At 48.0% G+C, this 12,820-nt stretch overlaps 4 protein-coding genes across 4 annotated transcripts; 3 read left to right on the forward strand and 1 right to left on the reverse strand.

Annotated features, from left to right (window-relative positions):
* Positions 1–776: 776 nt before the first annotated feature.
* F5Y00DRAFT_208157 (transcription factor Tfb4) lies at positions 777–2,124 on the forward strand. Its single transcript, XM_048005463.1, has one exon. It carries the CDS (start codon positions 876–878, stop codon positions 2,016–2,018), a length of 1,143 nt encoding a protein of 380 aa, XP_047868065.1. The 5' UTR covers positions 777–875; the 3' UTR covers positions 2,019–2,124.
* Positions 2,125–2,617: 493 nt separating this feature from the next.
* On the reverse strand, positions 2,618–4,572 carry F5Y00DRAFT_251522 (N-terminal nucleophile aminohydrolase; the record flags this gene model as incomplete). Its single annotated transcript, XM_048009836.1, has 3 exons — positions 2,618–3,978; positions 4,040–4,239; positions 4,304–4,572. 3 exons carry the CDS (start codon positions 4,570–4,572, stop codon positions 2,618–2,620), a joined length of 1,830 nt encoding a protein of 609 aa, XP_047868066.1.
* Positions 4,573–5,690: 1,118 nt separating this feature from the next.
* F5Y00DRAFT_228754 (actin family) lies at positions 5,691–8,118 on the forward strand. Its single transcript, XM_048006675.1, has 8 exons — positions 5,691–5,762; positions 5,853–6,054; positions 6,152–6,174; positions 6,255–6,482; positions 6,536–6,582; positions 6,636–6,722; positions 6,776–7,609; positions 7,663–8,118. The coding sequence occupies exons 2-8, from the start codon at positions 6,020–6,022 to the stop codon at positions 7,726–7,728; spliced, it is 1,320 nt and encodes a 439-aa protein (XP_047868067.1). The 5' UTR covers positions 5,691–5,762; positions 5,853–6,019; the 3' UTR covers positions 7,729–8,118.
* Positions 8,119–9,938: 1,820 nt separating this feature from the next.
* Positions 9,939–12,050, forward strand: F5Y00DRAFT_274355 (uncharacterized protein; the record flags this gene model as incomplete). The annotated part of the gene is made up of 6 exons (XM_048013339.1): positions 9,939–10,286; positions 10,337–10,711; positions 10,788–10,812; positions 10,878–11,193; positions 11,248–11,525; positions 11,575–12,050. 6 exons carry the CDS (start codon positions 9,939–9,941, stop codon positions 12,048–12,050), a joined length of 1,818 nt encoding a protein of 605 aa, XP_047868068.1.
* Between the last annotated feature and the right edge of the window lie 770 nt (positions 12,051–12,820).

Below are 12,820 nucleotides of genomic sequence, written 5' to 3' on the forward strand. Positions count from 1 at the left end.
GAGACCCTCTTGCGCCTGATAAAGTGGCTGCAGGGGTTTCTGTAAGATCTGCTCAACAATGACGTCTAGTCATTGCATGTACCTAGGTACGTACGGAAGTCCCCATCAAAAGTTTTGTCCATAGGCCAGCCCTTGTTAGCTTTTGACTAGCTTTGACAGGGCTTGGCAACAGCTGCAGGCTATGTATTGCATGTATTATTCAAATTACGCTGTTTTCGCTTATAAAACAGCTCGGACTTCCGATTTTAAATGATAAATTATATAAGGATGTGAAGGAATCTTTATCCTTATAAAGTTTAATTTTAATTTTTAATAGATTAGCGGTAAAATTAAGTATGTTGTAAAAGGTAAATGCGTATGAGCATCTAAAATCTTGGCTGCCGCATGGCGTCAGGTCTTTGACAGCTGCTCCAAAAGCTGTCAGGTGGCATCTATGGACAAAACTTTTGATGGGGACTTCCGTACCAACGTATTATTAGTCATGTGAGCTGGCGTCTTTGTTAATGCACTAGGTGACCTCTTCCCCGGCTTGGCACGGCATTGAAAAGCAGGCGCGTGCTGTGATACAGCTTTTAGCGGAGCTCGCAGCAGTCAGCTCTTATCAATTCGTTATCAATCTCTTCATACCAGTCCGGAAATTCCATGCTTATCCCGTCGTCGATAATTACCTTCTCCATACCATTGCCAATTAAGAGTATCAAGCAAAAACTTCACCACCTATGAACTCTCCTTGTACTCGTACTATTAAACTTGGGATTTCAAAATTCCGAGCGAGAGAGAACAACTAATTCTAAAGGAGGTGGCCTCTGAGCCCTTTCTCCATTTCTCATGTCATAAAAACTCCCCCGACAAGTTGAAACAGAAAAGACGGCACGATGAACCGCATCGACGCCTCAGATCACTATACAGAACCCGTCTCTAGCGTCAGCCAAATACCCTCGCTCCTTACCATCGTGGTCGATACCAACCCGCGCGCTTGGGCCGCCCTCGCCGACCTCCTCCCCATCTCCAAGGCCCTAGCTAACTTGCTCGTCTTCGTTAACGCTCATCTTGCTTTTGGCAACGACAACCATGTCGCTATACTCGCCGCGCACCCCAACCGCGCCGTCTGGCTCTACCCCAAGTCCCCCAACCCCGATTTCCGAGCCGCATCTTCGCGCTCTAACGGTGATGTCGAGATGACCGACGTCGACGGACAAGACGGTGCTTCGGCAGCAACAGAACTAGGCGGCTCTGCCAATAAGTTCCCCTTGTTCGCCCAAATCGAATCCTCTATCCTGACCTCCTTGCACTCCCTCATCGACAGCACTGCACCCTCGGACCTTAACCCCACGACCCTGGTATCAGGAGCCCTCACGTTAGCACTATCCTACATCCACAAGATGTCGCACGCTCTAGAGCCGACCAAGACGTCCTCGGACCCTGCGAACCCGACGCCAACAGCGACTAGCTCCTCGCCTACCGAGTCTGCCGTCGCGACGTTACACTCGCGCATTCTAGTCTTGTCTGTCTCGGACTCGGAGCCTGCGCAGTACATTCCCACCATGAATGCCGTCTTCGCAGCCTCTCACGCGCGCATCCCAGTGGACACCTTATCTCTATACGGAACGCCGACATTCCTGCAACAAGCAGCCTTTATAACAGGAGGCACTTTTCTTTCTGCAGCCTCGAACCCGCGCGGCCTGCTCTCGTATTTGATGTTCGGGTTCCTCGCCGACGCCGAAGCACGACGGTCTCTCGTGACTCCCACCCAAGACTCGGTGGACTTCCGCGCGGCTTGTTTCTGCCACCGCAACGTCGTCGACACAGGTTTCGTCTGCAGCATCTGCCTTAGTATCTTTTGCTCTGTGCCCGACAACGCCGAATGCCTGACCTGTGGTACTAAATTGGCCCTCGGCAGTTACGGCGCCAAACCTGCCGTCGCCCCTCGTAAAAAGAAGAAGAAGAAAGTACGTGCTAACGGCGCTGGGGCCAGAGAGGACACGGGTAGTGCTACGGGGACGCCTGCCCCTACGTAGTTGAGGGGCAAGCGTATGAATCTTGTCTATCATACTACCGCTCAAATCATATTACGCGGAAGCGGTCTAGTTGTATCATAATGGGTTGGAGTTTGCGTACGCAGAGTTGCGTCTGGCATGGGACAAAGTATCGTGAATTAAAAAGCATAGGCGCGGTGATAAGACGGTCAACTTAGGCGGGCTTTAAATTTTCATAACTACCTCGTACAGTCTATCTATACTGTCCAAGTGATCCTACTGCCACTATTACCCACGTAATTCTTTTGATCCAAGGATTTACGCTTGGTTTTTCTAGTCTTGGTTCGGCTGCAATTTGAGGGTTACCGTCTTTAGAATACAAAAATCTCTCCGAGCCCAAGACAAAAGTGATTTCGGTTGATACGAACGTAGCCATTCAGGGGTGTTTCGAAAGCGCCGATTTCAGCGCACCGCAATTCATCTCGAGCTTAGGTTCATGAGTGATAAGAATAGTATGAAGGTCAGGAGTATATGAACGCTGAGGATAGGTGTACGAAGTGAGGAGAAGCCGGTAAGCCCTACAAGAAGTTCCAGTCTGATATAACGAGTCTTATCGAATATCAATGTGCGATACAACTAGCTCATATTCGAATTTTACGGCCTCCTTGGGCAATACGAGCTAGACCAGAACTTCCTTCCTTGATGCGCGACATAACACAAGCTGGCTGAACGTCATTAGAACCCATCGAGGCCACGGCAAAAGAGTCGGTGTTGTGTGCGAAGTATAAATAGTAGCCCAATGGCCCCTTCTTTACCGCCATGACACCAATGGCTCCAGCCGAGGAAGAATATTTGACGCCCGGATGTTCCTGGAAGTCGTTAGCAATGAAGCCTTGGAGTATCGCGCTCTCGTCATCCTCGGCTACGTCTTTTCCGCCCGGTCCGCGACGCGTCCCTTGATATATCCGCTCAGCGCATTTTTGCGACGCCATCGTGGTAGCCATATGTTCGCCGGTTCCGCTTGTTACAGCGGCGACGGCGACGCCGTCTTGGTCCTTTTCATCGATCGGAACGACGGCTGTCCCGATTCCGACCAAGGCCGCCGGACCAATTCGTCCTCGATGCTTCATGCCAATACCACCCGAAGATGACCCAGCAGCAATTTTTCCAGACATGTCGATGGCAATTGCGCCCACTGTATCGGTGATTTTATCGACGTCTTTATTCTCCTGCTTACGAAGATCGACGGTCCTGAATGGCGGCGACTTGTCAAGATATGGCATAGCCGTAGTGGCGGGAGCCTGTCCAACTTTGGGCATGGAGGGGTCTGTAAGAACGTCCGAACTAGCCCCATCATGAAGACCTGTCCTAGTTACACCCTTAGATATCGACGCATTAGAATTCGACTTCAGAGATTCGTCGCTCGGGCCTAGGCTAAATCGTGGGCGCTTCGAAGCGGAAGATAATATCTCTCCAGCCGCAGTTTTCGAACCTGACAGTGATCCCAAGAAGCTAAGCGGGCTGCGCTCGACATGAGTCTTGGGTGAAACTTGAGTAGCACTAGCTTTCACTAGCATTGGCGGTTCGTTATCCCACGGCGAAGAAGCAGCTGACGAAGAAGCAGCTGGCGAAAAAGGTAAAGCTGGAGAATCTGGTTGGCCTTCATTCCATGTTCCAGTCAATATAGCGGTCGTGTGATCCGGGTGTACATTTTGGCAAATTTCGTTACCACGATCGTCAAGAGCTCGGTCGTATGTGCTAGGCGATAGAGATTGAGATGCTCTGCTCTCTGCCCGCCTCATATCTTCCTGCCATCTAACGTAACGGTCTCTAGCATTTCTTGACACGAGAAATTGATTGGGAACCAGTAGCATTCCTGATTCCCGTGCAAATTCCTTGGCGCCCTCTCCAATGAGTAGATTCGGAGGAACACGTCGTAAAGACAGGGGCTTGTTACTAGACAGGAGAATAATCTTGGCCAGAGAGATTGGGTTCTTGATATCTGCAGACCAGACTTATAAGCAAGTACAAATCATGTTTCGAGGTACTGCTGCCCGACTTACTAGGAACTGCACCACAGGCTCCGCTGCGACCAAAATGATCGACCAAGGTGGCGTCGCACTCTACCGTCCCATCAATTGCCAGGTTACTTCCGTAGCCAGCATTGGTAATCTCCTTGTCTTCGAGAGATTTGATAGCAGCCTCGACAGCATCCACAGCCGAATGGCCTGATCGCAGGAGTTTTATGCTCAGACGCGCAGCTCTACCTGATGTTAACGTGATTTGCCAAAACGTTGGAGGTATAATGGAAATGTCAAAGTGCTTACTCATTGCAGGCTTCCAGGTGCAGGCCCTCATTGGCAACGCTGTGATACCCGGCCCCGGCGTGAATAAATATAGCTGCTACCGGGAATTTCTTACGTTTTCCCCAGCGATCCATGGCTCCATCCATGGAAACGATGTTACCATCTTCCAATGGGGAGGGAGGTCTCGGGTGTTCGGTAGCCCAGGGCAGGCCGTCGATGATATCATCCTGTTCGATATCATCCTCATGCCGGGTCGAGACATCGTTGCCTTGAGGATCGCCAGAATCCATATTCGGTATAAGGTATGGATATATGGGGATATAGAGGATTCGTTTGGAAGATTGAACTTCTGTCTTCCGACTCTCTCTTATACAACAATAGGTAAATTCGATGTGTTGTTATTTTCGAATTTAGACTAAGAATCCCAGCGGATATATTCTGTCTGTTTATTCGGCTGAGACGACTGCGGGATCGAATAAATTCCGACTAATATAGGAGCAACTCTTCTGGAGTCAGAATTCTACCAAAACCATTCGTTATTAGGAGGGAGGTACAGGAAGCTCCCTAACTCGTGATACGAAAAATAAAAAAACGGTGAAGTATCTAAACACTCGGGATACCGATAAAGCTATACGGCTATTTAGGGCGATGCCTCTTGCGTGAGACAACGTTGGCGAGAGCGAAGCTATAAGCTAAGCTACGACTAGAGATAGAGGGTCAAGAGCTTGGGTGGTGAGGTACCATGCCAATCGTCGAGGTGGGCGGGAGACTGAAGCCGAAGGGCCAGCGCCGGGTAATCTGTGTTAACAAGTAATGGGCGAGCCGCATATATCGTACGGAGGAGACACGGCGTCGATGGAGTGATGAAAGTAGGATATTTAAAGGAAATAGAATGAGGATCGGATGAAAGATGATGAGACTTAGGAGTAGATTCCTCTATAATAATAATTAGCTACCTAAGTAGCGAAGGAGATGGTTGGCAATATCGAAATAGTTATTCGATGTTGGAAGCTAGAACCTTCAATGATATGTAGTAAAACCGAGCCAGAGAATTAAGAGCAACCCCTTGAACTATATACCTAAGGTAGAATAGTGAGAAATAGGTACACGCGAGTATGTATTCACGTAAATGTATGTCTAAAGTGCCCTTACCTCTGAAGTTGAAGAGATAAAGGCATGTGTAAGGGTCGTGCCTACTTCAACTTATACGCCTTAACATTGATATGCTTTTCCGAATTCCAATTGAATTTGAGACTTTAATGCTTTAGGTACTTTAGACGGATATTATGTAAAGAATAGTACTTCATAACACGTCATTCACATTGAATTCGGACAAGTTGAAGTGGATAGAATATTTATGTCTTCAAAGTTCATATGGACCAGATCAATATATTCAACCTAGTGCAAGTGGCAGACAGCTGCGTTGAGTCCTCCACTTAGAACAGGAAGGTAAGGTTCTCAGCTACTCAGCCGCATCTAGGTACGTATCTACATATTGGATGTAAGGTCCCACCCCCTAGCTGGGTCGGTGCACAGCCACACTATACCTAGCAACCTAACCTCACGATAGGCACGTAATTTCAACCTTCCAGCCTACCTACATCATCGCCAACCAACTTGAATAGCTCAGCTGCCCCGCGGGTTGTCTCACCACCATAACAACGCTTCTTGTCCCTTTCCTACGCTAAGCTTTAACTTAAATCCCTCCGTAGCTTGCGTAGCCCCTATCCTTTCAAAATGGCGAACCAAACCCCTGCCGTTGTCATGGACAAGTATGTATTCATGACCCCGCAATCAACAGCTCATTTAATACTTCCTAAACATCTCAGAGTACGGAAAAAAGCAATGCTAACTTATTTTCGAACCTAGCGGCACGGGATTCTCAAAGCTCGGTAAGCTGGCTTTTCACGTTGGCTCAATACACCGCCGTATAACTACGATCCTCTAACCCACCGCTTCTTTACGACAATAGGTTTCGCCGGTAACGATTCTCCCTCGTTCGTTTTCCCAACCGCGATAGCTACGAAAGGAGGAGCAGGTGGTAGCGGCGGGACCGGGTCTGGCCGGCCGGCTGTGGCAAACAAGCCATCTTTCCTCACAGGGGGTGCTGGTCCCGCGGGCCATCTATCGACAAAACGGGGTACAGAAGACTTGGATTTCTTCATCGGAGATGAGGCGATCGCTGCCTCGAACGGGCCAGGTCAGTGTTACCGGCGGAAATCTTATGTGATCGAGGTATTGATATTGGGATAGGCTACGGACTACACTATCCGATCCGACACGGTCAAATAGAGAACTGGGTATAAGTCCCGGACCCACCATCATCGACTTCGGTACTGACACGTCATATTAGGACCACATGGAAAGATTCTGGTCCAACTCCATCTTCAAATATCTCCGTGTCGAACCCGAAGACCACTATTTCCTCTTAACCGAACCCGTACGAAGCCATCGTTGATTCTACCACCGCGAATGCCCGCTAACGTACTGTAGCCTTTGAACCCTCCCGAAAACCGGGAGAACACGGCCGAGATCTTCTTCGAATCCTTCAATTGTGCCGGTCTCTATATTGCTGTCCAAGCTGTCCTCGCCCTGGCTGCGTCTTGGACATCGGCAAAAGTATCCGACCGTTCTCTCACGGGTACAGTCATCGATTCCGGTGACGGTGTTACGCACGTCATCCCCGTTGCTGAAGGCTACGTAATTGGGTCCTCGATTAAGTCCATTCCGATTGCCGGCCGAGATATCACCTACTTTGTTCAATCTCTCCTACGTGATCGAGGAGAGCCCGACAGCTCGCTGAAGACGGCCCAGGAGATCAAGGAAGAGTACTGCTACGTATGCCCCGATATCGTCAAGGAATTTTCGAAGTTCGACCGAGATCGTAGCCGGTTTGCCAAGCATGTGGTCTCTCAACCAGGCGGTCGCCAAGTCACCGTCGACGTAGGATACGAGCGGTTCCTTGCCCCCGAAATATTCTTCAATCCGGAAATCTACTCTTCCGACTTTCTCACACCGCTCCCTGTTGTTGTCGATGGTGTCATTCAATCCAGCCCGATCGACGTTCGACGAGGATTGTACAAGAATATCGTGTTATCAGGAGGCAGCACGTTATATAAGGACTTTGGGCGAAGATTACAACGCGATATCAAACATTTAGTTGATGCCAGAATTCGAGCCAGCGAGGTCCGTAGCGGAGGAGCGAAGAGTGGTGGCTTGGAGGTGCAGGTCATCACGCATAAGCGACAACGGCACGGTCCATGGTTTGGTGGTAGCTTGTTAGGACAGACTCCCGAGTTCCGGTCGTACTGCCACACTAAAGCTGAGGTGAGTCTCCCCTAGTTTAAACTAACAGGTTGCTGATAACTAACTCGGCGCAGTATCAAGAATACGGACCGGGAATCGTACGAAGATTTGCTCTACTTGGTGGACCTGGTGGTTCCTAGGGTAAAACTGACATTTAATTGCGATACCAGATAGAGGACAAGAAGGTGTAAGTGGTGGACGTGTATTCAAAAGAGCAGCAAACTGATTATCAAAATTATGCATAACCGCCAAATTTTCTCTATCGTTTGCCTTTTTGATGTGTCAACCGAAAGAAATTCCTAGTTACTTACATTATCTGAGCGTTGTTTCGTTTTGACACATAGTACATAAGATCATATCTTCTAATTAAAAAAGAAAGGCAGGAGTTTTACTCTAGTTATTCCGTAGATACCTTATAGTTCTACTCGAAGCAGATAACTGCTCGATACAAGATGGTAGAAGCTATCATTCAGGAAATATCTAGCCAGCACCACGAATCATCTACACATACACTACAGTTTGAAGCTCCTACAAAATAATATAAGTCTACTAAGAAAAGGGCTAAAGCGGTGATTACCCGTGGCTTCAAGCCGATTTCTCGCACTCGTAACCGTCAGCGTGATCGAGGCCCATTCCAGATGGTCTGGGCCTCTCGCCTAGTTAGTACCGTTCATACTGGCGGCGCGCCCAGGCTTCCGAAACATGCATCGCCCGTACCAATCCTATGACTTGTATGGATGATTATTATGACATCAAAGGAAATGCTAATTCGTACCTACTATCACTATTGGTCCAAGTGGCATAGAACGAATTGGTATCATCGGAGGTCATCCCCAATTCTTATTGATGGTCAACAAAGTGTTTAAAAGGTTGGTTCCTCCAATGTTCGCGCGGGTCATCGTGGGGCACGGTGGTTATTGGCTAGGAGTTTGGGGATACTAATAACTACCTAACTTACTTGACACGTCTCCAGCATTTCTGTTAAGCGCCCCGTTTTTGGAACGGCGAATAGAGCAGTGTTCCGATGAACTGAAATTGTGAAAAGAAAGGATTTAGATGCATGTATGGATTCGTGGAGGAAAAGGGGGGCGGTGTGGAAGACTGCACGCTTGGACCCTAAGAATAAATCTGGGGAATTAAAAATATTATTAACGTCTACTATTTCCCACGGCTTCCTTCTATTGTAACTTCTCTTCCCGTTCCTTTTTTATTTCGTTCTGTGGTATATTTCAATAATATCCGCTTGCCTACGTCGACTTAGAATTCTCCCCCTTCGCCCGCCTTACTAACACATCTAGTTGGGATTCCTTTTTTTTAAGACTGTCTATAAGATCTCCGTCTGATATAATGTTCCCTTGAACGAGCCTGTCTGTCGTTGTACTGGGGCGACTGGCGAGGTAATATTTCATCATCTCAGAAGATGCTCGCCGGCTTCTATTGCGCCGTCCTGTCAGCAAAGGGGTCTGAGATTAGGACGGCTTGCTACTTACTGGTCGCTGGAAATTTGGTCTGACGAGATTGTGGCTTGAGACATGGTGAACCCTGGACTTATCCGCTGTCTTAGGGGAAAGCTTGGCGGAATACGAAAGGAGCTTCCTGTGAGAAGGTAACAGTGTAACTTGGGTTCTTCGTATGGTCGGCCAAGGCAAGAATCTCAAAGAAGTAAGAGGTTCTTCAAGCTTTGATTACTCTAATGATTCTAGTTTGAGATTGTCTACGGAGACTCATTATATTGGCCTGGCCTCGGCCTTCATTTTATGGACGACCATAATACTGCGCGCTGAGGCGCGACAACGACGTTAAGATTCTGCTCAGACTATCTACATCGCTTCCGAGCTATAAACTGTCTCAGGGGGGATATCGGCTTACTTACGTTACGCGCGACCTTGCCGACCTTTTGGGTAATGCACGGGTTAGGACTTCGCGATGTTGGGGTCTTGTGTGTCGGATACGCAAAGACGTATTGCACACAATGCCGGTAAGTCCTATCGCGCTGCGCTCCCGAGGGTATTCTACGCAATCAGAATCGAGCACGTCAGCATGCGTGATTGGTAGATTGTCAGCTTGCGCATATCTCCACCTCGTTTTGCGCCGTTGCGCAAAACCGGCAGAGTATAAATATTGGTGGTTATTTTGGTCGGGAAGGTGAACGAAATATGGCGATTTTACTCCGTATACCATAAACTTCAACAGAAACTGATATATACAAATATCAGGGGCACGAAGAAAGTCATTCTGCTACTATTATTACTACATTCTTGACCTGGTCCTTTAGTTGTCAATAAATGCTGCCTATAAGCGACTATTATATCGTCACCTGCGTGATGACTCCACATCATATCTAGGAGAGATGCTTCAAAGACCCCGTGATATACTGACTGCTCACGACCTTCACTCAACGAGCTCTGTTCCTCGCTATCATCTTTATCAACATCGCCACCGTCAGTTGCACGAATCTCTTCATACTTACAGCTTGGCTATCGGGCGGGTAAAACCGAACCGTTACCCCCAGATCAACTATTTCAATTCCTTTGAGCACGCTTGGGACGCGACTACGACGAAGCTCGTGGCCCAGTGGGAGCGGATCAACCCCCGTCGTGAACATCGCCTCAAGCGAAGCATGGTCAAGAAGTTGACCTTATCTAGGAGTGACTTTACTAAGCCGCAGATACCAGAACCGACAAGCGCCGGTGACTCGGTAAGGCTCCCACAAGAGTCGAAATGAAACTGTTCTTACCGTCGCATTAGCAGAATAGGATAGCTTGTCCCGACCATATTCTAGCTGGGGACTCGCTCGTCGTTAACAATACTAGATTTGCCAATCTAGACCCCGAGAAATGTCTAGGCGAGCTTAGCGTATACAGGAAAGAATTCAGTATACAGCACGAAGGATATAATCCTGGGGAACCATCACAGAAGCGATCTAGAGTAGCCGGTCTTATGGAGGGCGAAAAGCAGACACGCGCTGCTCGAGAACTCAGCCGTTGCCAACTCAACCACGGAAGTGAGAGAGGACTGACACCTGATCAGTACGTGGCCATCAAGAGACAAGAGGGCGTCGCGCTTGTAATGGCTAAGTTTAACCGGTGGTTCGATAAGAGACTCGCAATTATCTCCTGGTTAGTATGAAAGACTCCCTCTGCAGCAACTGGGTTTCATCTTTGAGCTATATCAGATAGGGGCTGACTATCGTGTATAGTATGTCGCAGCGCATTTCTTTGCTCGTTTGCCCCTTGGTTTCCTATCAAGGTAACGCTCTAAATTTGGAGAAGTCATTAACATCGATAAGATGCATGCGAGGCATCTGAAGCCTCGGGTAGCTCCGCCGGTAGCTCTAAAAGCACAGAGTCCGGAAGTGGTAGTTCTGGGCAAGGCCAATCAGGCCGTTCAACTCGGACAAAACGTCGATTGGGCGGAGATGACCAGGATAATTCTTCGGCCGGGGGAGACGAAGGTGATCCGGATAGAGGCGGCAGCAAACGTGCGAAGAAAGATACGGAATCGGAGCGAAAGTTCGCTTGTCCTTTCTACAAAAATGATCCCAAAGCGCATAACAAACACCGCAGCTGCGCCGGTCCAGGTTGGACTTCCCTGCATCGCTTGAAGTAAGCATCCTGAAGCAGTGATGCGTATATTACCATACTAACAATTCGTATAAGGGAGCATCTTTATCGAGCTCATCGATTACCGAAGCATATCTGTCCTAGATGCAACGATCCCTTCGATGATGCCAAGGATCTAGCTGAACATCTCCGGGCTGACGTGCCTTGCGAGAAGTTAGATGTGGTCCCAGTGCTGCAAGGCATCGACGAGGCCACCGAAGCAAAGTTAAAAGTGCGAAGGAAGAATTGTCCCGGTATGACTGACGAGCAGAGATGGGGAGAGATTTACAAGATCCTGTTCCCGAATGCTAACTTTAATGCTATGCCGACTCCATGTAAGAGAACCCAATATTTAGAAGGGTGAAAGTATTAACCATCTGATAGATTATGACGGCAACGATTCGCTGGGATTCTCCAAACGTGCCGAATGGAAGAAGGTGGAGAAGCGGCTTAGAAGAGAGTTGCCCAAGTTCGTACAGAAGAAGGTCGAGAGGTCATTCGAGAAAGTTCAGGCTGATATGTTGGTCGGCCTCCCTGACATCATTCGTGATGGTCTGTTCGAGTTCTTCAAGGACCTCCCACATAATGATTTGTCGGCGTCGGCAACTCCTGCTGCAACTCCGAGGGCTCGTACGCCTAGCTCGCCAGTCGCAAAGGAACAGCCCGCTCTGACGAGCGAGGAAGACAAGGACGCTTTATTGGACATGTCGTATTTTTTGGACCCTACGTTCGACGAATTTGACATGAGCCAGTTTGACTTTGGCAATTTTAACGACTGCCACGTTACTGACAAGTACTCAGACTCCGGTTATGCTTCCACTAGTACCGGGAGGGACGGTACTGTCGAGACAGATATTTGAGGACTTTGGAGAATAGATGTCTAGCTGTTTACGTGCGATTTGGCAAAGCACACTTCTACACTCCTTAACAACGATTTCTTATGTATTTCACGTTGCGCTCGTAAGCGTTGGAATATGATATGGGACGAATCGCTTTTCTCAGCTAGAGGATTGATTACTCAAAATACAAGGACTGAAGTGTATTGATTACTTGCCTGTTCCCGTATGAACTCATCTTAACATAATTCATCTTACGTTGCGATTTTGCAAACTAATCTGCCAAAATAAGGCAAAAGCAAATATTTGAGAAACAAGAGCTTGGAGTTGTAAGGTTGAGTTGAACTCTGAGGCTCGTGAAGCAGTCTGCGTTTTTTGTATGGGATTGCTACCCAGGTATGATATATGACAAGGATAATCCGCCATCCTGAATGGGAGAGAATCTTGATAATCGTACGTATAGTAAGTAGAATAGGATGTTTATTCTAGATACCAGAAGAGCTAGAATCGTATGTAAAGCGACGAGTTTTTACTTATAACTAATTAATACAGACTAATGTAAGACAACATGGAGCTATATGCAGCGAGCCTTACGTATAGCATACCTTGCACGTTGATTCGAACCCTGAGGCTTTTTGGCATCTGTTGCAGGTGATCCGATACACCCAATAGTAGTACAGCGATTGTACGGTTACCGGCCTCGCTCAATCGGGATCAAGCATATGAGACTTTTAATTGTCGAACAAACCGCTATACCAAAAGGTTATCTGGTAATAGATTCTATTCTATTGTGC

Source organism: Daldinia vernicosa, assembly GCF_022497035.1.
Source record: "Daldinia vernicosa strain CBS 139.73 unplaced genomic scaffold F5Y00scaffold_8, whole genome shotgun sequence".
Classification (NCBI taxonomy): domain Eukaryota; kingdom Fungi; phylum Ascomycota; class Sordariomycetes; order Xylariales; family Hypoxylaceae; genus Daldinia; species Daldinia vernicosa.

Excerpts from the sequence above, each read along its gene's own strand:
- F5Y00DRAFT_208157 (XM_048005463.1), top strand. The coding sequence starts at position 876 with ATGAACCGCATCGACGCCTCAGATCACTATACAGAACCCGTCTCTAGC.
- F5Y00DRAFT_228754 (XM_048006675.1), top strand. The coding sequence starts at position 6,020 with ATGGCGAACCAAACCCCTGCCGTTGTCATGGACAA. Across the intron at positions 6,055-6,151 it reads CCTGCCGTTGTCATGGACAA|CGGCACGGGATTCTCAAAGC; the intron begins GTATGTATTCAT and ends TTTCGAACCTAG. Across the intron at positions 7,610-7,662 it reads ACTGCCACACTAAAGCTGAG|TATCAAGAATACGGACCGGG; the intron begins GTGAGTCTCCCC and ends AACTCGGCGCAG.